General features: G+C 37.5%; 1 protein-coding gene across 4 annotated transcripts in view; it reads left to right on the forward strand.

Moving 5' to 3' along the window:
* C5H15orf41 (chromosome 5 C15orf41 homolog) overlaps positions 1-25337 on the forward strand; it is a 203029-nt gene that overhangs the window by 75849 nt on the left and 101843 nt on the right. For all 4 annotated transcript variants that reach the window (XR_004285769.1, XM_032343224.1, XM_032343223.1 and 1 more), the window contains 3 exons: positions 11229-11308; positions 11658-11707; positions 17269-17336. Coding sequence is in view for 3 of the 4 variants with exons in the window: in XM_032343224.1 (XP_032199115.1) it covers positions 11229-11308; positions 11658-11707; positions 17269-17336 (198 nt within the window). In the remaining variant the exon portion in view is untranslated. The remainder of the gene's footprint in view (positions 1-11228; positions 11309-11657; positions 11708-17268; positions 17337-25337) is intronic.

A 25337-nucleotide genomic window follows, 5' to 3' on the forward strand; every position in this document is an offset into this window, starting at 1 on the left:
CATTTGCTTGAGGGACCAAAATATAGGCTTTCTTGAAAACTCAGAGAATTTCAAGACCTCTGTAAAAATATTCTACCCTGGTAGGATTTTTTTTATAGTATTTGTCCTTAAAATGAGACTGACTTATGTTTTGCCCTCATTGCTTAGGTTGTCTGGCACAGAGAATTTTGACCTGTTTTTTCTGTAATTCATAAAGCATTTGAAAGATAGATCTCTGTGTTGGATAATGGGCAGAAATTGAATAGCCGTGTTTTCCTTGAAAGTTGTTGAGATTTTTCTCAGGAGCATTAGACGAAAGTTATTTCTGAATAGAAGCGCTGTCCCTGGCTGTAATTAGTCACATGGGCTTAGTTCCCAGGAAATGTTTCTTTTGCTGGGCTGAAAGTGTGTGAATTTTCATATTTTTTAAGTTACCTTAAAATTGCATCTCTGCTTCCCCACCTGCCCCCTTCTAAAATTTAAGAAATCTGAAGTTTAGTTTACAGTTCTCCTTAGGCTAGGGACCTGCCAAAAAAGGACACACATTCATGCCCTGCATACTCTCTCCCTTTCCATGCATCCTTCCAATCCCAGGCAGCACTTCTAATGACTTAGAATTAACTGCTTTCTAATTATGCACTGAGGCAGACACCATGATGTGGTATGGGTCTTTGCCAGCAAAAGGAAACACAGGAGATCTAAATGAGCAGGCTACCAGAGGGAATTGTGAGAGAGGCTTCTTGAAGTCATCAGCTTGCAAAGCAGAGACTTAACCCCTGTCTCATTGAATAATACAAACTTGGTCATACCAGCTGCACCCATTTTTCTTTCTTTTTATAGTCTGTAAGATACTTGTGATCTTGCCAGGTTCCGGGCTACCTCAGGAAATTTTGGTAGGTCTGTGCTACATCAGCTTTCTCCCTTGACCTTGAGCTAAGTCTTCTTTTTACCTGTGACACAACTGACATGCTGGATCCCTATAAGCTAGGACCAGAGAGCTCAGCTTCATTTTGAGGACCTATTATTTGTTCTACGAGGAATGCCAAGTACCTTGGAATTTTAATTGCTAATATTTGAATCCGAGGGAGATCTAGGAGGGAGGAGGGGATACCAAGGGAAAACTTGAGTTATTCTTAGAAGTACGATGCATTAAGCTAGAACAGTTCGGTTCACTTTTGGAGACCTTGGGAATGATGCTAGAGAAAGATTAGGCTGGTAATTTTGACCCTAAACTGGCCAAGTTTGTATCACGGTTCTACCAGTAATCAGGAGTGGGACTTTGGGGAAGTTACTCAAATTCCTCATGCCTTGGGTGCACCTGGGTGGCTCATTTGGCTAAACGTCTGCCTCTGGCTCAGGACAGGATCCCATGGTCCTGAGATAGAGCCCCACTTCAGGCTCCCTGCTCAGCAGGGAGTCTGCTTCTCCCACCTCCAATTGTGCTCTTTCTTGCTCACACTCCCTCTCTCTCAAATAAATAAAATCTTTAAATTCCTCTTGCCTTAATTTCTTTGTTTCTAAGATCAGGATAGCCACCAATTCTGGGAATTCAATGAGTTAATACATGTGAAGAGTTCAGGATGGTTCCTAGCACACAGTAAGTACTCAGTAAATGCTAGCTGTTATTCCTTTTTAGAAGTGGAAACTTGCTGTAGGGTAGACTGAATGCTACCACCCCACCTTCCTGAATACTCTGCTGACTTTGTACAAATGTTAAACTAGTGTTTCTGAAACTTTAGAACCTTGGGTACATTATAGTTTTTCCCTATCTCCATTGTCCCCCACGTACTAATAATAAATATACTATATTTGCTTGAGAAATTTTAAAGTGTCATTTAGTTAATTCTATTTTAGAAAGGAAATTATCTTCACCTTACACGATAAACTGGAATTTCTTCTCATAAGTAGAAAGTACTTATAAAAAATAATACATAACTGCTAAAAAATGTTTTGTGTGCTCAAAAAGTCACTTCATGTGCCTATGCCCACATTAAGTACTCTCCTCTTTGGGAGATGTGGCATTAGATGTTGTCAACATTTAAAGACTCATTGTGTCCTACATCCTCTTAGTCTTCACTTTGTGAAAACAATATATGTTTTTGTATTTTTAAAGACATAGTCATCTATGATGAGAAAAGTTCAAATTAAGTCAAATCTATTTGACTACCTAAATATTGAGATAACAGTAGGGAATACAAGCAGGACTTGGATTTTGAGTAGTTTATTAGTAATTCATTCATCTATTTGTTAAGTAACTATTTTGTGCAGAGCAACCTTGAGGTGATAACAGAGAAATATGTCTACTGGTAAGCAGCTTGCCAAATATCCTGACACAAACAGTTCCTTAGTCCTCCACAGGAACCGTTCTCAGAGGGGGTGATGTTGCATTAGCAGACATATAGTAGACCTGTGGCATTAAAATTTCGTGGGGGGACATTAGGAAAAAATGTCTAAAAAATCTCCTTCAGTGGGCTATGATGAAAGAAATGGTTAAGCAAAGTTTATATAGACCAAATAAGCATAGGACCACTGAAAGCGAAGCTTGAAATCTGAAACCTTCTAGCTTTGGAACTGGTAATAAACTTGTAAGAATTATCTCTTATCTTCTTGGGGTAACCATAGGGTGAGCCTAATCCTCCATGGAAAAGCCCCCATATATTTAAAGATAACATTGAGGAAATAAGACCTCATTTTTTAAATATTGTGCTGAATGTTCCTTTTTTTTCACATTTTTTTTTTTAAGTAGGTCATGGTTTCACATCTTGGCATCTGGATCAATTTTGTGTCACTCAGCAGATGACAAAGTAATATTTAATCAAGTGCCAAATGACTGGTAGACAATATGAGTTCTCCCCCCAGTAGGAAGAAGGGGAGAGCAAGTGGATTGGAAACATAGGGGAAATTCTGCTGGAGGAGATGAGACTCGAACTGGGCTTTGAAGTTTTGGCTGAGGGAGAGTTAAGAAAGAACCTTCCAGGCTTGGAGGATGGAATTGGGGGTGGCGGGGCAGGAGGATGGGATTAAGTATATTCCTGGCATTAACCAGGTGTTTAATAAATATCTGTTGAGTGTGTGTTTGTGGAATAAGAGTTGATGGTGTATAGTGGCTCTAGAGCTACAGATTGCCTTGACACCGTCTGATCAGTGTGAATACCCATGCTTGGGAGACCTCTTCCTCTTGTCCTTAGATGATACTTTTTTTCTGTGTTTACTGCAGTTGAAGTTATTTCTTACACGATTATGTGCCATTTAGAGAGGAGAATTTAATTTGCCCCTGTAAGATTCCCTCATGTTAAAAGATACTGCTTATTTAGATTGTCAGACGGTTTCATACTGCTTTAGAGATCACTCCTGTGCAGTGGGATAGCTAGTGGGCTGCCTGGAATCTTTGAGAAATAGTTCCAACTGCAAAAGTAAGTAAGCTCCTGTAGGCCACTGGAGATATTGAAAATGTCCGGAAAAGACATTGGAAGGTCAGCTCCTGTGGAGATGTAACTTGGGACCTTTCTGACCTTGATGTCCAAAGGCGTTAAACCAGCGTTTGAAGGGAAGATTAAATTCTAGCGGGTACTTTGGGCTTAGCTGGAGCTCAGGCTCTGCAGGAGCCACATGAAAAGGCAAGAAGACTCTTGGTGTGCTTTGGAAGCAGCTGCCTTCCCCCGCCAGCTGTTCACCTGCACAGACTGTTTTTTGTTCTTGGAGGGAGAACTAGGTTCTAACACCACCGTCTGTCTGAGTATGTATTTCCCTCCGAATGGTCCATCTCGTCTTTATCCCAATACTGTCCATCTCTCACTTCATTCCTTTTTCTCTCCTGACTGCTCCATCCCATACACAGGCAGCCCCATGCTGGGTCTCCTATTATGTTTAAGCCTTTTTGTGACCTTGGGTGAGGGGTCCCTACTAGATATGGTCTAGTCTTTGTTTCAGTTTGGGTATAACCTTGTCAAAAGGCACTCTCTGCAGCAAGGCAGGATTTCCAGTGACCTTAAACAGCCTAGAGGATCCAGCTGCTTATTTGCCCCGATTCCTTTCAGCAGTAGCTGGCTACTTATTTGAGCTTACATCAAAGAAAGGAAGAGTCATAGAAATGGGTGTGAAAGTGATTTGGGGGCAGTTCTCTACTTGCTTGATTGCTAGTGCTTGAGATAAGGGAAATCCCCCCTTTATATGGTTATAGACAAGATTTAAAATACAATCCCCAAACCACCAACCACCCCCCACCACCCCACCCCTCCCCCACCACGGAGTAATACCAGTATGCTAATACAAAGGACTTCTCCCAGGTTCTTCCCAGGGAACAGAGGACATGATGCATTGTATGCTGACTGCCACGGAGGGTGTGGCAAGGGTGGCAGGTAGGAAGGGAGAATCTGGCACTGTCAGATTCCCTTCTGGCTGTCTCCCCACGGCTGTGGCAATTGCATACTTCTCACGGAGTCCTTCTTCTTTTACCCTCTTGACAAGAGAAAGTAATAAATGATACATGTATGGATGATGCACACTGTGCTCTAAGGACAGCCAAAGCAACAAGGGAACAACTTCAGCTGCCCAAGTCTGAAAGAAACAGCATGTTAAATGCTCTTCCTGGGTTATTTTATTTCATCTTCACAACAGCCTTGCCAAGTAAGTACCAGTGTTCTGCTCTTTGACAGAGGAGGGGACTGAGTGTCACAGACATGAATTAGCTTGTTGAGATGACAGAGCTAGTGGGTGGAAGAGCCAGGCCTCAAACCAAGTCTGCCTGATTCTAGGCTCAGCTCATACCTCTGCTCCATGCTGCCTCTCCCTTTGAAAGTATTGGACAGCATAGCTTTCCAAGTTCACCTTTCCTTTAGAAGGCACGTTTATCCTCTTTTGAGGGAGATGTAAATAAACATGGTCTTGAGTGACGTACAGGTCATAAGGAACTGTAAAGTGCTTCCTGGTTCTTTGGGGTGTTTGTTCTTGGAACCCCTCTCAAGGGGAAGTTCACGTAGACCTTGGAGAGGCCCTCCTGGAAAGGAATCAGGGTCCTTTACCCACTGTTCCTGCTGGGGTGGAAGCAAGCGCAGATTTGCCAGAAATGTAAGTGAGTCATGATGAAAGTGAGCCCTCCAGCACTCAGGTAATCCACTCCAGGTAATGTCACGCAAAGACAGGCTATCTCCCTGAACCTAGCCTAAACTGCCAAATCATGAGCGTGTTAAGAAGTTATTGTGTAAGCCTCCCCCTTCCAAGAAAAACAATGAGTTTATATTTGAGAATTTAATAGAACTGATTCTCAAACCCACAGAAACTTGCTAAACTTGATTAGCACAGTGTCTCAGCCTGTGACGCAGCAGCAGTCTTTGGAGGATTCAGGGTAGCAATTCATTTCCTAGCCACCAGTGATGCTTCTCCCATTTGCTGGCCCAGACAGACCCTATGCAGAAGAGAGGACTTTGGCCCCATTTTACAACCCACCTGTTTTTGGCCACGTGCCCTTCTCTCTATTGTTTGTGGCTCCTGTTTCTTAGAAGGACCTTCTCTTGATATATTTAAATAACTTGACCAAGGAAACAAGCTTTCTCTTGAATTTCTAACTAAAAGGTTTTCCAAAAATTTCAGCAACATAGCAGAATGAGCTTTTTATTGATGGTCTGTGTTTCCACAACAAAAATACAGAAATGATAGAAAAAAGAAAAAAATAAAAATCTTTTAAAATACAAAACCAATGTTAAACAAAAGAATTCAGTCTCTGGGGGCAAGGAATGAAGAGAGAGTGTATGGTTAGATTGGTAAACAAGGGCTCTCACTTTGTAGATCCACAAGGGTTTTTAGCTTTAGATATGAACATGAAGAGCTGGGGCCAGGATTTTTAACTTCCTGAAGGGAAGGACAGGCAACCGGGTGATGTAGGTGAGCCTCCACATATAGCCCAAACCATGAGAAGAGGACTGGGAAAACTCCACTTCCCGGAGAAAATGGCAAGGAAGCTTGCTTCCTGTATATGGTCTTGAGTTGTGGGGTATTTGGAGACAGAAACTAGAAATAGACCAGCACCATTTGTGGATCTGAGTCCAAATTTGCACTCTTATTTATACTGCTGGAAACTCACGTTAAGAAATTAACAATAAAACTGGTCTATGCAAAAGAGAACATGAAAACTTATCTGTCATGGTTATTTCCACAGTGCAGGTCAAACAATTCTTGCTGAAATTAAGTTCACAGTAAAAATTTACCAACCAAGTGAGAAAACCACCATCAGATGGAAGATGAGTACATAGGCAGGTAGGCACATAGATAGAGAAATTGCATCGCATGAATTGGAAATGAGAAAATGAATATAATAGAAGTTAAATGATGATGTTTTAAAACATAAAAATTATATATACTGATCTAATAAATGACGATAAGTGAAATAATAGAATATAGTATAAAAAAGAGCAGACAGATTTGAGAAAGACCATAAAATTTAGAAATGATATAATTATGATTGAAGTTAAAAGCTCATTAGATGAGGGGTGCCTGGGTGGTGCAGTCTTCAGGTTTCATGCCCAACATGGACTCTGCTTGAGATCCTCTCTCTTGCTCTTCCTCTGCCCCTTCTGCTTGTGTGCATGCTCTCTTACTCTCTCTCTGAAATAAGTAAATAAATCTTGAAAAAAAAAATTCATTAGATGAGTGAAGTGTCAGAAGAATTAGATTAAAACAAAAGTTAGTGGAGGCGCCTGGGTGGCTCAGTTAAGCCTCTGCATTCGGCTCAGGTCATGATCTCAGGGTTCTGGGGTTGAGCCCCGCATTGGGCTCTCTGCTCAGTGGGGAGCCTGCTTCCTCATCTCTCTCTGCCTGCCTCTCTACCTACTTGCGATCTCTGTCTGTCAAATAAATAAATAAATAAATTTTTTTTAAAAAAGTGAATTTTAGGATGGCTCTAAGGAAAGCACCTTTAGTATATAACACAAGAGATGAATAGAGAGGAAATATAAATACTTTATAGCAGTATGTGACATAGGGGATAGTAATGAGGCCTTCTAATAGATGTCTAATATAAGAGTGCCTGAAGAAGAGAATGGAGGCCAAGGCTATGGTGGTCGAAAACTTTTCAAACTGGTTAAAGGCATATATCCTTAGGTTCATAAAGCAGCTAACCAGGCAGGCTAGTGTTGAAACTATTGAATATTGAAGAAAACTCTAAAAGGAACCAGAGATAAATGAGATAAATTTATCTCATTTAAATGACAAATTATTTCTATAGGGATTGTTATTAGATTGACAGTAGAGTTCTTATCAATAACAGATATCAAGAAACAGTGGAATCTTATCTTCAAATGGTTGAAATAAAAGGACTCTTAGCTTATAATTCTATACCCAGCTTTATTATCATTCAAAAGTGAGAACTAAGTTATTTTCAGGCAAGACAAGACTAAGACATTTTACTACTCAGCGGCCCCATCTGAAAGTACTAATACATAGGTGCTTTATTAACAAGGATAATGAATCTAAAAGTGGAGAACAGAATTCAGAAAGCAGTACTGAAGGAGGAAATTGGCAAACATGTTCATAAATCTAAATAAGTATTGAACATTTTAAAGAATAGGTACTATATTAGAGTGCAAAGCCAGGGGTGTGTGTGTGTGTGTGTGTGTGTGTGTGTGCATGTGTGTGTATGGAGAGGGAGAGATTTATTATAAGGAATAGGCTCACATGATTTTAGAGGTTGAAAGTCCCAACAGCTACAGTGGGCAAGCTAGAGACTCAGAAGAGCCAGTGATATAGGTCCAGTCCAAAGGTCTACAGGCTTGAGATCCAGGAGGAGCCAATATTTTAGTTTGAGTCCAGAGGATATCCCAGATTGAAGGCAGTCAAGCAGGGAAACTAGTCTTCTACTCAGTGTTTAATGTTCTAGTCAGACCTTCATCTGATTAAATGAGACCCATTTGTGAGGGCCGTCTATCTTACTCCAATTCATATGTGAATCTTATCCAGAAACACCCTCACAGATGTATCCAGAACAATGTTTGGTCAAAAGTTTGGGTACCTTGTGGCCCAGCCAAGTTGACATAAAATTAACCATCATAGAAACTAAGAAAGTAATAAAGATAGTAAGTTTATAAAAGAATAATAATACAACAAACTTGAAGTGGAAAACCAGAAATAATGACAAAAGGATAAATTAAATGAAATTGGAAGGAACGAAGCGTAGAGAAAAACAAAACCAAAATTTAATTCCTTAAAAATACTAGTAAAATGAACCAACCTCTAGCAAGACTGATTTAAAAAGTTTACACAAATTAATATTAGACTACCTAAAGTATATTTAATTGAAGATACAGACATTAAGTTAGAGTGGCAGGGGCCTGGATTTTATTACTTTAGGCTCTTGAAATATTTCACAGAAAGCAGATCGTAATCATAGGCATTATGCTTAGGTCCGGGCATTGCCTATTGCCTCTCCTCCATAACATGCTTTAACAGGGACCAGTTCTCCCCATCCTTGTGCACGCAGCTCCAAGTGACTGGTGTGTTCCTGCTTGGTAGAAAGTTGACATTCCAACAGTTGAAGCAGTGCAAGAGTTACGTAAACCCTGAAATCAAAAGGATGGAATGCCTCTAGCAAAGGTTAGGGAGAATAAGTCTCCTCTCCACATATGGTCAAAAAAGATTGATGCAAGTTGGCTATAGGTAGTAGCTGGTGAAGAGACATCTTACTTATGAAAGATACCAGCTTTCTTGAGCCCTCCTATTCCTAGCCATCCCAAGATTGTCCAGCTGTCTTTCCTTACCTGGTTGATACTGTTCATACCTTTGGCAGCTTTTAGCTTCAGAATATGTGTGTAAAATTAAGTTTTCACTCTGGCTTGATCTGAGACACAGAATACTTTTGTGAAGCCGAAGTCCTAAAATCCACAAACAGAAGGCTTGCACATCCTGGGTCTGTAGCCAAGGCCACAAATCCCTATTTATTATCATTTTCTTGCTCTAAAAAATGGCAGGTTGCAAGAAAGGAAAAAATATTTTGTTGAGTTTAAAATGAGTGTGGATTCAATATATAGTTTTTACTCTTCCATTTTAAGTGATTGACTTGTTCTCACAAGCTTCTCTGATTTGAATAGTGTTCTATTCAATATATTCAGATTATTTTTTTAAAAAGTGTGTTGGCTACGATTCTTAATTCTGAAACACAGTATTCAAAAATTTATATTGTGAGGAAAATTAAGATGTCATTCGTTTCTTTTTTCTGTAATATATCTTTTTCTTTCCTCACAAAATAAGTGATCTCATCTTCTTACGTTCTAGAGTATTGTCCTTCCTCTATTTTAAAAAGAGCCTTTGGGTTGGGGGCACGTGGGTAATTCTCAGTAAGTGAGCATCTGCCTTCAGCTCAGGTCATGATCTCAGGGTCCTGGGATCAAGCCCAATCGCATCAGGCTCTCTGCTCAATGGGGAGTCTTCCTCTGTGCTCTCTCTCTCTTTCTCTTTCAAATAAAATAAAATCATAAAAAAAAATAAATAAAATAAACAAAGAGCCTTTGGGAGTGCCTGGCTGGCTCAGTCAGCAGAGTGTGCAACTCTTGATCTCAGGGTCATGAATTTGAGCCACACACTGGGTTTAGAGAGTACTTAAAATCTTTAAAAAAAAAAAAAAAAAGCCTTTAATCTGTGATTTGCAGTGAGTTATCTTATAGTTTGGTTCTTAATATTACTAAAACTTTAACAAAATCAACAACAAAATAGCCATTGTAGCTGTTTTCTGTAGAGATTCACACAAGAACTGTTATAGGTAGTCAGCTCAGATAATATTGTCATTTTCTACAGAAGAAGGTAGTGAATCTGAGAGGTGCCATCTTCCATAAATTTGCCCTGGTTGCAAAGTTGATTGTAGACCTAGGCCTGGAAAGTATTTCTCTCGCAATGATGTTCTTTTTGGGATCCCAGATATGGCTTCCACACTAGCAGAACCAACACATGGTTACAAACAGCACTAAGTACCTAAGTGTGGCTATACTCATGCAGAATAGGAAATAAATAAAGAATAGGAAATAATTTATTTCTAATAATTTACTTTAATTATTTCCTATTAAATTGTCATTTAATAGGAAATAATTAAAGTAAATATACTGCATTTTTTTCTTTGTGGATTCAGTACTGTGCTTAAGTGAAAAAGATGTGATTTCCCTATTTCTTTACACGGTATTTACTAACATTTATCATATCTGTCAGTGATCTTATGGTACTGAACTTGATTAAAGAACATAATAATCTTAAAAAAAAAAAAAATCACCTCAACATGAATGAAGTTGATCCGTGTCTGTGTTCATTCCGTTAACTACGTAATTATCCAGTATGTACTTTAGTTTGTATTTGTGTGGATAAACCCTAAGCCATTTTGCTGAATGTTTGAGAATGATTCTCTTGGAGGACTTGGAAGAATTGAATCCTAGGCAGGACTAAACTTAGCTTTAATTGAGAGACTTGTCTTTCTCCCGTGCAAAGGAAGAGGAGTTTTGGTCACCGTGGCTTCCACATGCCTACAGAACACAGCAAGGCCAGAATCTCTTGCCTCCATGTGCTAAGTGTGTGATCTGATACAGCATTCTTCATTAGATGCCTCCCCTAACCTCTGCTTCTATAGGTTTTCCTGGGGTAAGATCTATTTAATTTACAATGGGCTACGAGGAAGAATATTTGGGGACAAAAATTAATATATAAATAATTTTTTTTTTCTTGCTTAAGATTCCCTCACTGGTTAATCAACTTTACCTACTCTCCTTATCTGTGAAATGGATGCAGCTTTTTATGGCAGTTGATGAGAATTATTTTAGAAAGGTTTAGAATTCAGAGATGCTTTCTTGGCTAAAAGTTATTTTTATCAATGTCATAGAAGTCTGACCTGCTTTCACTAAGCTCTCCAAATACATATGCTTGGTTATAAAATACTTAAATGCACAAGGTAAATACCTCTTTTCTGATTGTTCTTGCAGTGTATTTTTTCCCCAAGCAGGCTTTTCCAAAGCTAATTTATCTGCAAAGAGACATATGCTTTAGGTCTGTACTTGTTAATTTACCTTGGAAAAATTAGGTCATCTTCAAAGCTGGCAGTGTGGCTTATAAACTTGGCAAATGGTCTAATTAAAAGCTTCTCTTAGATTAAAAAAAAAGGAAAAAATTATTAGTATCGGTAATGTTTTCCTTTTCGTGGTTTGTGTACATCTAGGTATATGTCACTCCTCTTGTTGCCCTAAAAGTATGTTGACTGTTAACAGTTCATCTCTTCTCTTCTACAGCTTCCAAGTCTGTTATAAACAGTATGCTACGGGACCCTTCTCAGATTCCAGATGGAGTTCTAGCAAATCAGGTCTATCAGGTATTAATCACAGCTGTCTATTTTCGGTGGCAGTGCTATCTGCCTAGCAGAGTAAAGGATTTTAAACCTCATTTAATTACTGTCATCATAAACTATCACTGAGGTCAGGGTGCACCATAAATGGCAATGCAATATTTGCGAGAAGAGCATTTCACTTTTTAATAGCTTGCTTTTATAGTGAATCAAAAGCATGTGATTTTTGTTTTCTGTGATTAAATCTTAACAGCCTTTTGATAGCTTTTTGTTTTTGTTTTTGTTTTCTAAAGAAAAGTAATTACTGCTTTTAGGACAGTAGTTTACAGGAGCTGTTTTGTAGTCACCCCCGACCCCTTCTCTGTTTTGTCTGCAGTGCATCGTGAACGACTGCTGTTATGGACCACTGGTGGACTGCATCAAACAGTATCCTTTCCCATAAAATTTTAGGTGCACAATTGACGAGCTCAGACTCAGTGGAGAAAATGTGTCTAGCTTTAACCTGACATAAAGTTCTGCTTCACAAAACACATTTCATACTCTCCTACTTTACATTCAGTCAGCTGGAGGGTCACTGCAGACCATCCTTTCCTTCAGCTTAAGGAAAATCAGATGGGCCACGGGAGGCTGTCGGCTTGGCCGTTCTGTGCACAGGCTTAGCTCAAACTGCCGGAGTTTCAGAGAGTTTAAAGGTACAGAGTCATTGGGCACATAACTTACTGTCTGCGAGTGTAGCTCACCAATTCAATGAACATTTTTAAAAAAAGAGAGAGAGAGAGAGAGAAATCTGTATTTAAAATGAGACAAATTCAGTTGGGTTTCCTAGAATAAATTTAGAGCCTGGAGTTCAAGGATGATGTGATTAAAATGCCACGCAGACCATCGCATCAGAAAGGGCAGTAGATTCTTGTTGCTTAAGTGCTGATTACAATCTACACTGCCATTTGGATCCCTAATAAACAATTTTAGAGAAACCAAGCTAATTTTCCCTCTGGACTGAACTTAAGGCTATGAAAACAGATGTCCAGTCATTCTTCATTAAAGACATTGAGATTACCAAAGAGTTAATGCTTCTTTCTTGAAACAGGATTTGAGCAGTCACTACTTTATGAAGGAGGATGTGCTTCATTCATACATTTAGTAGTATTGTGGCAATGCTAAGAAATTTGATAATCCTGGGTGGAAAATGCTATTTAAAGGGCCAATAACTATTAATTTTTTTAATGAAAATTATCTTCCACCTGAGTCCATGAGTCTTGCACTTCTTAATACTGTAACAGCCTTCCCGATAGAGGTTTTGTGAGTGTGGGTAGCACTGTGACCCATTTCAGACTCAGGGCTACCAATCTGGAAGCTTTCTGTTGAAAGCCTTTTTTGCTGAAGGTCCTGTGTGTGTGTGTGTGTGTGTGTGTGTGTATGTGTTTATCCCACCTTGTTTTCACAAAGACTTAGAGTCTGTGAAATTTTTGTAAGGAAACTCACTCATTTTCTTTTTTATAAAGTTAACCTTTGAAAAAATAATCTCTTTGCAGAGCCCTCTTAAAAGAATATTCACTACCTAAGTTAAAGCCCTTTACATATTTATCCTTCAAGTCTGTTCCCCCCAATGTAGTTTAAATTAATAAAATCATAGCACTGTCATAAGCTTGCCTTTTTATTAAACCAAATTGAAACCATGCTTCTATTTTCAGTATAAAATTAATGATAGCGTTAGAAATTGTAGGAGTGCCAACCTCATGTTGCAACAGTGATAAAGTTTAGCACATTTGTATAACAACTAACACCATCTCAGAGTATCTGGGGCGGAATTACATGTTAATTTTAAAGCACATAAAATAGTTAAAAATCAATTTAAAGTTAAGGTTTTAAAAGCATAATGTCTTTTGAAGGATTGCATATTGATTTTAAATATAACTATCTAATTATATATGCATGGACTAAAGTATGAAGTCAACTGCTTTGTAAATGCCAGGAGGCTATTTTTCAGTAATAGTTGAGATGCTTACGGGAAACTAGATTGCTGTATTGCTGGCTAAGAAAATGGCTTGTGAGGTTATTTACAAGTTTTGCCCCATGGTCACTGCCATACATCAATAATAGGTATTATTATAGACAAAGTCTAAGTGTTTTCTGCTTACAGAGCATTATAAATTCTGTTCAGAGTATTTTCTTTACATTTTTGCCATCATTCATTTTCCTTTTTTGGCTGTGTTATTGCCGGTAGAATTTAATGTAGTACATGATTTCAATTGATAAAGATAATGATGTATGTCTATAAATTGCATTCACTGACTAGATTATAATTTTGCAGTTCCATTATGCCTATTGCCAGTAAAATTACTGTTTTTATAAGCTTTGTGTTCCAAACCTTGTATTTTATATATGTTTATATCCAGCAAAGAATAATCAAGAAGTATGTCTTTCCCAAATTTCAAATTGGTGATTGCTTTTACCATGCAGAATAAAACAAGCTGGGAAATTTATAGAGAACCAATTTTATTTTTGCATTGAGGTAGTAGTAGTTTCATATAATGTAAATATACTTGCATAGATGTTTTCTAGATGGATCCACAGGAATTACTTTATTTCACACTGAATAAAAATTAGTAGTTTTCCATGTGAGTGAAAATGCTATTTGTGTGTTGTTCTGATAATTTAGTAATGTTTACATTGCTTACTGTCGGTAAATTACATCATTTTGTAAGAAAGAAAGTACACATTTAGTAAATAGAATAGGTGCAAAAATCTTTTTACTCCATTATGAAAATGTTACATGTAGACATTTGTGTAAGTAGAATAAAGGAAATTGGTCATTTACAAATAAGACACCATGGAAAGCACAGTAGCTAAGCGTATATAAATTGTCATTGTGCTTTCTTTTTCTTTTGGTGTCTACAACATTTTTTCCTGCATAGCCATGTTCATCCACACCCCTCCTTCCACAAATAGAGTCACTGACACAAAAGGTGTGAGAAAGCAGCCACCTCAACTTTCCCAAGTGTGACTCTAGGACACAGCTATTACACAAAGACCTAAACAGAGTAGCAAGGAGAGATAATGATGCAGGAAGCTTAAAATGCTGTGGGTTTCATTTCTGTACCATCAGTAACCTCAGTTTCATGATTCAACATTTTAGATGTAAATAATTTACAACAATAAAAGTGAGAGCACATTTATGTGGATTAGAAGTAAATAATTTAGTTCTAACATGTGGGTTGCCCCTAATAATGAGAGACCGTTGAGACGTATTCATCACATGTCTTCAGTGGACTCTACAAATGTATGAAATTTTGTGATTTGAAAATTTTTGTTCCTTATTCTGTTTCCAATTAGAAATTAAATAATCACAGCCATGTGCATGGTGAGGGGAGGAGACAACAGAAGGAAAAATTACAATGATGAAGACTTGGGGCTCATTTTGACAGTGGACATGAGTGGCCACATCTCTCAAATTATGATTTAAATGATATTCACCTGTATGATAAAGGGCAGATAGTGCTCTAGGAATTTTTTTAACAAATAATGCATACATTTTGTTTTATTTAAATTGCCCTCTTGGAATGCATGATCAGAATTAGAGTCTCTGGTAAGCTGAGGAGTTACACGACCAGGTTGACATTATACAATGAGGAATCAGATAAATAATATCAAATGCTTTTGACAGAATCGAGTACCAGCATAGGATAATGCTCTTTTCAAATTTTGTGCAGTCTCATCCTTTTGGAAAATAGAGCAGAATTCCCAGTCCTATTCCTGATGTAATTATTTACCAGCCATGGGACCTTCAGCAAGTTCCTTAGCCTTCTTGAATCTTGCTTTCTGTGATTATAAAATTGGACTAATAATAGTACCTTTTCATGTGGTGGTGGTGAAGATTAAATAAGATGGCACCCCATGTGGAAATGCAAATCAAAACTACAATGAGATGTCATTTCACATCTGTCAGAATGGCTAAAATCCACAACACAAGAAATAGGTATTGTCGAGGATGTGGAGAAAAAGGAACCCTTTTGCCCCGTTGGGGGAATGAAACTGTTGCAGTGGAAGACAGTATGGAGGTTTCTCAAAAAGTTAAAAATAGGACCACCCTATGGTCCAGTGTTCATACTACTGAGTCTTTAACCCCCAAAATACAAAAACACTAATTCAAAGGGATACTTACACCCCTATGTTTATGTAGCATTATTTACAATAGCCAAGATATGGAAATAGCCCAAGTGTCCGTTGATAGATAGAGGAATAGATGGAGGAATAAGATGTAGTATATGTACATACACATACACACACACAATGGAATAGTATTCAGCCATAAAAAGAATGAAATATTGCCATTTACAATGATATGGATGGATCTAGAGAGTATAATGCTAAGTGAAATAAGCCAGTCAGAGACAAATACCATATTTCATTCATATATGAAATTTAAGAAACAAAAGAGCAAAGGGGAAAAAAAGAGAGACAAACCAAGAAACAAGACTCTTGACTATAGAGAACAAACTGATGGCTACCAGAAGGGAGGTAGGTAGGTGGGAGGATGGGTGAAAGAGGTGATGGGGATCGTGGAGTGCACTGGGTGATGTATGCAAGTGTTGAATCACCATATTGTACACCTGAACCTAATATATCAGTAAGTATTTTAACTATACTGGGATGACAATTTTTAAAAAATTAAAAAAGAAATGATAGGCTGGGATGGTAGCAGAGGAAGTAGTAAAAATTTGGGGACTGTTGCATTTAGTTGTAAGTTGACACCAACAAGAGTTGCCCATGTACTGAAAGGAGTGTGGGAGCAAAGTAGGCATCGAGGACTCCTGCGTTCTGGCTTGAACAGCATGAGTTGTCAGTAACTAAGTCGGTAATGAAACAAATGGCATATGCATGTGTGAGCAGCAGAATGTAATGAATCTTTGAAACTATAGCAATAAAAAAAACAAAGTTTATTGAGGAATTACAAAAAAAAAATTAAACCCCGGGTGTTTAATACCAAGGCTTAGTGTTACAGTATTTAAGAAATATTAGCTAGTAGCAATTATTATTATTATTAATTATTAAATTTATTATTTAATAAATAATTAAAAATATTTTTGCATAATTAAATTTAGTACTTTTCAGGAAGTTGTATGGAGGTCATACAAAAGGCTTTGTGGTGTTCCAATCCTTTCTTTGCTTGGCACATTTGAACCATATGACTGTGTATGCATTCCTTTCTAAGCCTTGGTTTCCTCATCTGTAAAATAAGGATGATAATAACTAAGGAGGAAATAACATACATAAAGTACTTAACCCAGTACATAACTCATAGTAATCATGCCAAGACTTTACATGTGCCTGTACATATCTATTTCTACCCATAAGACAATGTGTGTGCACGAGGAAGACTTGAAGCATCCTCTGCACCCACGCGTCCAACACACAGTCCTTTGCAACATGCATTATTTTCCTGCAGGGTGCCTGGAATTCTCAGCAATTCAGCTATTTGGCTTCCCACATCACAGAGCATCACCAACCGAAGGCTGAAAGTGGGATGGAATCTAGAAATTCTGGCTCTGGAATAAGTATGGATTCTTAGACGATTTAAAGAACTCTGTAAGACTGGAAACTCCTTTAAGGCAAAGCCTGGCTGGTATTCTTTGCTGCTCTTAGTTAGTGCTTAATAAATGTACTAGTTGAATGGAGGGATTTTAACATAGTACAAAGGACGTTTAAAATGACTCCCCCTCCTTTCAAAAGAATATAAGGTACACATCCCTTTACAAACCTTTAGTTGCCCAAATGCTTGTAAACATTACAGAAATAAGAAGATTCCAATGAATCATTTAAATGAGGGCATGCATGAAATCTCATTCCTCAGAGATGTGGGCTAATGGTGGAAATAGTTGCTATGATTACTCTATTTTCCATTCCATCTCAAAGTAGAGACCTGGTATTAGCGTATTTTTAATTGTATAATTCCACCTGTGTTACCCTCCTTAACTAAAACTTCTCAGTGCCATTGGCCATGAACATGAAGTCCTGCTAAGAGACATGCTTCTGGAGAAAAACCTGTCCTTCCTAGGTAAGTATCACATCCTTCTCGCTTGTAATATCTCCATGAGTGCTTAAATATATATTTTTAAAAATCTTCCACTCACAGTTATTATGTACTAAAGGAAGAGTGAACGATGATTGATGCTGTGCATGTTATCTTTTATTGATTTAGAACTGAGCAGGAACTCAGTTACCTAATCCCTATATATACAGCACATGCACAGGCTTGCAATTAATATTTTATAGAATAAGTGGCTGAAAAAATGCTTTAATATCTGTTGCAGTATTACTTTTGGTGTCATGAGATATTAGCCATAATCTAAGCCTTATGAGAAAGAAACAAAAGAAATATTGTCTATAAAATGCTTTACATGTTAAAAAGAATAGTTAGAAAAATTCATGTTGGATATGTTTGTCTCACATATGGAATCAGAGTACTTTTACTTGAAAGTCAAATATTAAGCTTTTATTTTTTTTATGCGAGACATTAGTTGTCATTATAGATGTAGTGTGATTTTTAAAAATCTCACATGTATACATGGACATGTGTTTTTGTGTGTGTGCCAATATGGAATCTTGTTACAGATTATTATTTCTTTCAACATCTGAAGCATTAAAATTAAGCCTTGAAGGGCATACATGTGATAACTGATCACAGAAACCATAAAGCAGTCTACACTGAATTAATTCCTCTTCTCCATTGTGATGTGATAATTTTAAAGGTTGTATATAAACCTAAATGTGCATTGTACACATCTGTGATATATAGATATTTAAATCTGCATAGTGTGTTTTTTAGGTTGAAAAAAATCACAGAATATTGGTTTACACGCTTTTATTACAAAAATGGACAAAGATTTGGCCAAGAAAAGTCCATTGGATGGTCTTACATCAAGTTGGGTTGTGGGGGATGTTGAAGACAGGCCTGCAAAAAGTCTGTTCTAAGTCTTAGTATTTAATATTTTCATTAATGAGCTGGAGAATGGAATTGAAGGTGTTATCAGGTTGTTGATAATTTTGAAATGGGAGATCTCATATTCTCTAGCAGGGGCTAAAGAAAGTTGATTTAGGAAAATGGCCTTAAATTAGTGAATTACACTTCAGTATGTAAAAGTAGCAAGTTTTTCATGTACGGGAAGAGGAGCCAAAGGCCTACATATGATCTAAACTGAGTTCCAGGTTCTTGACTCCCTTAATTCTGGGAACTGTTAGACTGAATTGACCATGGCTTGCAAAGACATTGCAGAAACATGGCCAGAGTCATTAACACTTGCATACAAGTTCAGAAAGGGGACTTCCTATTCATGGGTCCCATCTAGTTCTCTGTGTTATCGGGTCTAGAGATAACTATTTTATTGAAGTAAATAATAACTATTTTATTAAAGTATAACCCAAAGGTGATACTTAACTGATCTTTAAATGAGTTATAGGATGTTTAGCTGATTCCATGTAACATCAGTGTTGTTGTGAAGCATTTTCTTATCAGCATACAAAGAAGTTAATTTATTCTATGCATTTTAAGCATTTTAATGTAGCAAGTTTATTTACAAGTTAAAGCATGAGAAGTCAAAGCCTTGTATGAAATATTGTTCTGGGGTTTTCTTTTACCTTGTGTATACTCCTTCAGAGTGATAAATTAGGTCTAAAGTACTGTGCCAGGTAAATTTAGATAGATTATCATTTAAAATTGACTATAGAAAAATATTGGTTTATAAATAGACCAGTAATCTGATGTTTTCTCATTTACATGTATACATCTTGAATTTTGTTGCAGAGCTATTTAACAAACATGTTAGTTTTACTTTGATTTTTTTAGAAGCAAAAGTAAAACTGATCTCTCCCTCTCTTTCTCTCTCTCTCATTCTTTTGGTTTCTAATCTGTCCACTACTTTCAAAAAAACAAGGATTCTTATTTTTACATATTAACCCTTCTTAAGAATTACGACTTCCCTGAAAGTTTATACCATTCTAAATTTTCCACTCATTGTGCTATGTATGTAATTTTATAAAATACATATCTTATATGACCTTTTTACCAATAGAAGAGAAAAATAAAAATAACCTTTATTTTAACACTAATAATTTTTTGAATTTCCTTGATCCATAACCATACTCTGAACAGTTGTTATGGCACAAGATTTAACCAGGCACTATTGGAAAGAAAAAAAAGAAGAGCCCTTTTCATTAAAGATTTGTGTACTCATGGATTTATCCTATTTTATAAATTTATCCATTTGTACTTCTGTGGATAGGTGCACTGTATTCAGAAAAATCAAAGTTGAATAAATAAAGTTTAGTTTTTCCAACTAAAAAAATATGTTTTATTCATACATTTATTCATTTATTCCAAAAATAAGTTATTGAGTTAGGTACTATTTATTAGGAACGAAACATTAAGTCAGATGAAGTCCCTGCTTTTGTGGAATTATGGTCTAGTAGGGAGATAAGCTGTAAACAAATGTATACATTTGATTTCTAGCAATTTCTCAGAGGTCTTATAATTGTTTTATTTATTATTCATGCCTTGTTTTCAGCTAACTTTTGTTGAGCATGTTTTCTACACTAGTTAGTGTGAAGACAATGGTAAGCGTTCTATCCCCTCTTGATGCTTACACTGATACACACTGTTGCTATGTCCAGCCCAGCAAGAATTCAGTACCATCTCCAGTGCATCTCAGTAGGTTCCCACTTAATAGTCTTGATAATAAAAAGAAATACATTTGAGGCTGTTGTCGTGCTACGTCTAGTAAACTTTTGAAAGAAAGGTATAGATCATACTAAAAATCAGTAGGTACCCTTTACATAGAAGAAAATGCTACTGGCTCATAAGCTACTTTTCCTGAAGTGGTGATAGAATTTCATGTATGCATCTGCTCTCTCACCATCACCTTCCTGTCACCATGTGTTTCTAGGCTGGCTGGTTGAGCTCTTAACTTGGATATCTTACCACTGTGCTAACCAGTCTTTTCTTCCAGTGGTTCAACAGACATATATCTTTTAAGTACTTACTTTGGGCAGGCACCATTAGGGTTAAAAAAATAAATAAATAAAAGCTGAATCTAACATGGAACCTCCCAGGAAAATTTCAGATAAGTTTCAGGTAAGTTTGTGTCAGTTCTTTCCAAGGACAGTACTATAGAATTAACATTTCTTGATCAGCATTTAAAGTCTGAGAAGATGTGAAGAACCTGCTGCCGGCTCCTAAGTATAGATGCACAAAGAGCCCTTCTTAAGCTTTAAATTGAGCAATAAGCATTGTGATCATCCTTATCCTCTCTGCTAAGGGTCCGTTCCATTTCTAATATCAACAAAATAGAAAATGTACTTTAACGACTGGAAGAGATGTTTTGATTTTTCTCTCTCTGGTGATTAACGAGACCATGTCTTGTTGTCTCCCCTTACCCCCAGCCTCTCCTTCTCAGGGGTAAGGAGGAGCTTTGGACAAAAGACAAGGGAGGAAAGGAAAACAGTGATAGTGAGAAGATGATGAGACTCTGTGCACTGTCAGAGACTGTGAAAGAGCTTATCCGAGACTGGAAACAAACTGTTCATCCTCCATGGGCTGGCATGTCTCCAGGTCAGGGGGACTTTCATTAGTGCCTTCCACAGCCACTGTCTGGTGCAAATTCTTGTTACATTTGGCTTAATAAGGATGGCTCTGGAGATAACGCTATTCTTTCCAGTGAATGTTGCCCTGTTAGTAGGAGCTAACAATTATTTTGAGTGACACCTGAGACGCAGTTGCTTTTTCCCTGCCCCACCGTCCCATGTTTGGTCTTGCCGTATGACAAACCGGCAAATTTTACACGGGTGCTTTTCTAGCATTTGTGTGTAACTGTGTAGGACTCCAGGAGGGTATAATCTGTAAAGCCAAGGAGGCTTAGTGAGGGATGTCCCTTGCTGTAAAAAATTAGGATCTTTGCTTCTAGGAGTTCATCTGCTCCTGCTGCTTTATTCCCCACCTGAAGCAACAGTGCTCTGTTGGGGGAGTGATTATGATGTGACAGACGGGGGATTATGACTTCAGGTGAGGAACAGGCAGCAGGAACAGATGAGATTTAAAGTGCTAAGGTTGTGTTTATGGGCAGATGTTAGCAGTAGAGAATAAGAGACTAGAAATAAAACATATGATTACATAGGCTAAAGGGAAATGACATGGTTGGGTATTTCATAAGGTATCAAGTATTTAAATTCCTATCTCTCTGAAGGTTAAAAATAAGATACAGTTTTCAGAATAATGGGAATGTGATATTGGAAATGGGATATAGGGAACTGGGTCCTTCTTCCTTCTTGAGGAAATTGTCATGGTGCGGGATCAGCTTACTCCCCTTACTGAATATGCTTGTGTGGACTTCTCCTTGGGACCAGGAGAAGAGAATCAGATACACATATGCTGCCAGAAGACAACACAGTCCCTGGAACTTTGATGACAGCTTTCCCTGTCCACTTTAATAGTCTTTCTACTCTGGGCCCTTCCCTCCTCATGGCTCTGGGTGGATAACTCATGTCTGCTGATTGTCTGCTTTCCTGGCCACTGATGAGACACTGGAACTGCTTGGTTGTAACAAAAATCAAGTCAAATTACATTATACACATATTCAAGGATGTATATCTGGAAAGTCCAAAGGAAAAAAGTTGGCTTCTGGTGTGTATAGAATCCAGAAGACAAAATAATAATGTCATCAGTCTCTTTTCTGCCTCTTGTGTTCTTTTTTTCTATGTGGCTTCATTCTTAAGCAATAAAGATGATCCTTGGTAGTTGCTTGTTGTCTATTCCTTAGACTTCTTAGTCCCAGAGACAAGTTGGTCAATCTCTTCAGCCCCATAATGCAACTGAGGAAGGGCTCTAATCTGCTACAGCTGTCCACCCTTGAGGCTGATAGTTGGGGTTCACGTTATTGGTCATTCCCCAGAATCAGAATCACATCATCAGAGTAGGATAGCTGTGCCCGAAAGAATGGGATGCAGGACCAAAAAACTCAAATATCTCACTCCACAGAAAATTAATTACAGTTTGGAGCTTTAGTCCCCATGATGAAAAGGCATTGTGAGTCAAATCTGTTGTGTTGTGAGATTGGCCTCTAGAGTGCACGCATGTGTGTGTATGTGTGTAGAAGACCCTTGTTGTGTCTCAGAACTGCTAATATTCTTTTCCTCACTGAGATTCGTTCTGGGACAGATGGAGCTGGCCCTGCAAAAGGGTCTGACATCAATACGACAGCTTTTAAAAAAACAAAAAAACAAAACAACAAAAAAAAAACTGAAGCAAAGGGTAACATTCAGCCATTCCTCAGAATGTGGAAGTTGGAAAGTGTTCCATCCAATGCCCTTGTTCTGTTTAGTGGAAACTAGCCCCGGCCGGTGCCTTTCCAACAACTTGCCCTTTTCACTCAACCATTCTGATGTGTCCCTTCTTTTATGGCATTCAACCCCATATAGAAGAGTTCTACTTCTGTTGTTGATTTTCATATTTCCTGTCTTCACAGCCGCTGGTTGGCAGGGACCAGCCTGCTCTGCCCTACTCTGTACTGTCCTGGCTTTGTGACCTCCCATTTGTTTCCTATCTTTAGGGCACTTCAGTTTTCTAGTATTGTCCCCTGAAGACATAAGCAAAGGACAAGGTCAGAGCAGTCAGTTGTATTCCTTATGAGTAGCTTTGATAAGAGGCTTTGGGGGAAGAGATTGAAACTAATGGCTGTAATGAAGTTTGGGTTTCTCTGAAGATTTTGTTTATCTGTGCTGTGGGTCTCCCCATTAAATGCATATCTGTTCTGTATACCTTTGCCCATGGTATGCATATCCTAGTAACATCTATTGCTGAAACCTTGCTGATTTCTTAAATTTGGTAGAAAAGACTGTGAAACTCACTCTTTGAGAACATAAAAATATGGATATGAAGGTCATAGCTCCAAGTATTGAATGAGACAGCATTTTGGAAAACACATACACACACACACAAAAACAAAATCCTAGAATAGAAAAGATATACTGTAGTTTTCATTTATGTTCATGTATATCTTTTGCCTTTCCTCAATTTAATAGAAACGTAATAGGTGTTAAGATTCTTTTCATCAGACAATGTATTTTAACCTAGCACTTTAGAAACCTTTGGACAAATTCATAGATAAAAGGCCATGTCAGAATGTTACTTTTCATTTTCAGATGTCATGAACTGGAATTTTGCATAATTTTCTGGGGGAAAACTGTATTTCTTAAAAAAATTTAAAGCCTTTTAATAAAACAAACAAAACCTCAAACCTTTCCTTGGTAGTCCTCATGCCCTTCTATGATTCTTAAGTATATGTTAACTAGTTTCAGATGTGTTTTGTTCTCTGACTCAAAATCAGCCCTTTATTTTAGAAAAAGAAATTGTGTAATTAGTACGTAATTGCTTTGGATATTTTGGGGCATTTAGAGGAGAGGGTAATTAAAAGGCCAGAGAAATTAAACTTTCACAGTGTTCTTTACGTATGTGTAATTCCTTTTTTAAATGCCCTGTAAAGGCAGGCCTGACAACTTAAAAATAAATGAAGACCTGGGTTGCTTTTAAAAATTTAACATCAGTTTTATCTGTGGATGTAGTCTCATTGATTTTTTTTAAACTTCAGTTGGAGAGGCCATTGAAATGCTAGAAATCAAGAGATTATCTAGTTCATTTCCTCTTTAGGCACATGTCACCTAAATAATATAGGACAGATGGCCATCACCCCTCCTGTGCTTCAAGATCCTCCAGGAGGAGAATAAGAATTTTTCGCTACTTCATAAATGTTACACATGATCAAGTTTAAATATTTGCCATAATTAAAAGTGGTCTGCAGTCTGTTGGACGAACTAGAACTTGGTTGATGTATCTTTAGCTATCCAAGAAGCCTACATCATGGTGAGTCACCTCACCCCTCTGGGCCACTTGTGTGTAAGCTGGACTACTGAACTAGCAATCTCTAAGACTTTACAAGTTCAGAAATACTGTGTTTCATGAGTCACACACATTATCTAAAAACCCCACATTTTTGTGGACCTCAAGGCTAAGAAGTCTGCTTTTAAGCAAGAATATTCTGTTAATTTTGGTAATGAGCCCTTGAACTGTGACATCAACAAGCTTAGTAGTTACAAAATATATTGGGTGTTTTTAACATACACCTTAAATATGAGCCTTACTTCATATTTGCTATATTCAGTGAAAAAGATAGTTATACTGGATTGGAGATGGATTTCATATTGATCCCCAACATTTTGGGAAGTAATACTAAAAGCACTATTTTTAAAGATTGCTATTACTCTTTTTTGCCTTTTCTAGCTAACATTATTCTTCTTTTTTCCCTTAATTCTGATTTTTTTTTTCCTTGAAGAAAACATTAGGTTACTGAAACATCCAATTTTCTACTTAGGAAGTTCAAAGAATCCTAAGTAACCATTTGACTCCAGTATGTACAAAGAGCTATAAAAACCTCGACAAAATGTGTAATTCTCAAGGAAAATAGAAATTGCAAAACTAACTGTTAGAAGAGACAAAAATTGAAACAGATTGGTAGCCATCAAAGAAATGGGAAAAATAACCAAAGAGCTACCCCACCATAGCGCCAGGCTCACTTGTTTGTGAGGAATTCTGCCCTTACTTAAAGGAATGGATAATACTAATGTTATTTAAATATTGCAGATCAAAGAAAAAAAGTAGGAAAACTTCCCATGAGTATTAAGGGAAGAGATGCAGCTCCTTCTTTGATGATTGAGATGAATCTCAGAGCAAACAGTTGGGACCCAGGATGAAAGATAGCAGTAAAAGATACCAAATAAACTTTGGGCCACATTTGTTGTCCCTGTGCCTTGTTGATTAATGAGAAATTAAATCAGGAAAGAAAGTTATTAAGTCAGTCTAGGTTGGCTTTGTAGAAGGCATGAGTATTCCTTAAAATGTAGTTGTGTTTTATTCAGTTAGCCGTTTGAACATTAAATACAAAGCATACGTTGGTGGTATCAGTGGGGCAATGAATAGGCTTTAAAAAATGAGAAGGAAACACTTCCTGTCTTC

Source organism: Mustela erminea, chromosome 5 (genome assembly GCF_009829155.1).
Source record: "Mustela erminea isolate mMusErm1 chromosome 5, mMusErm1.Pri, whole genome shotgun sequence".
NCBI lineage: Eukaryota > Metazoa > Chordata > Mammalia > Carnivora > Mustelidae > Mustela > Mustela erminea.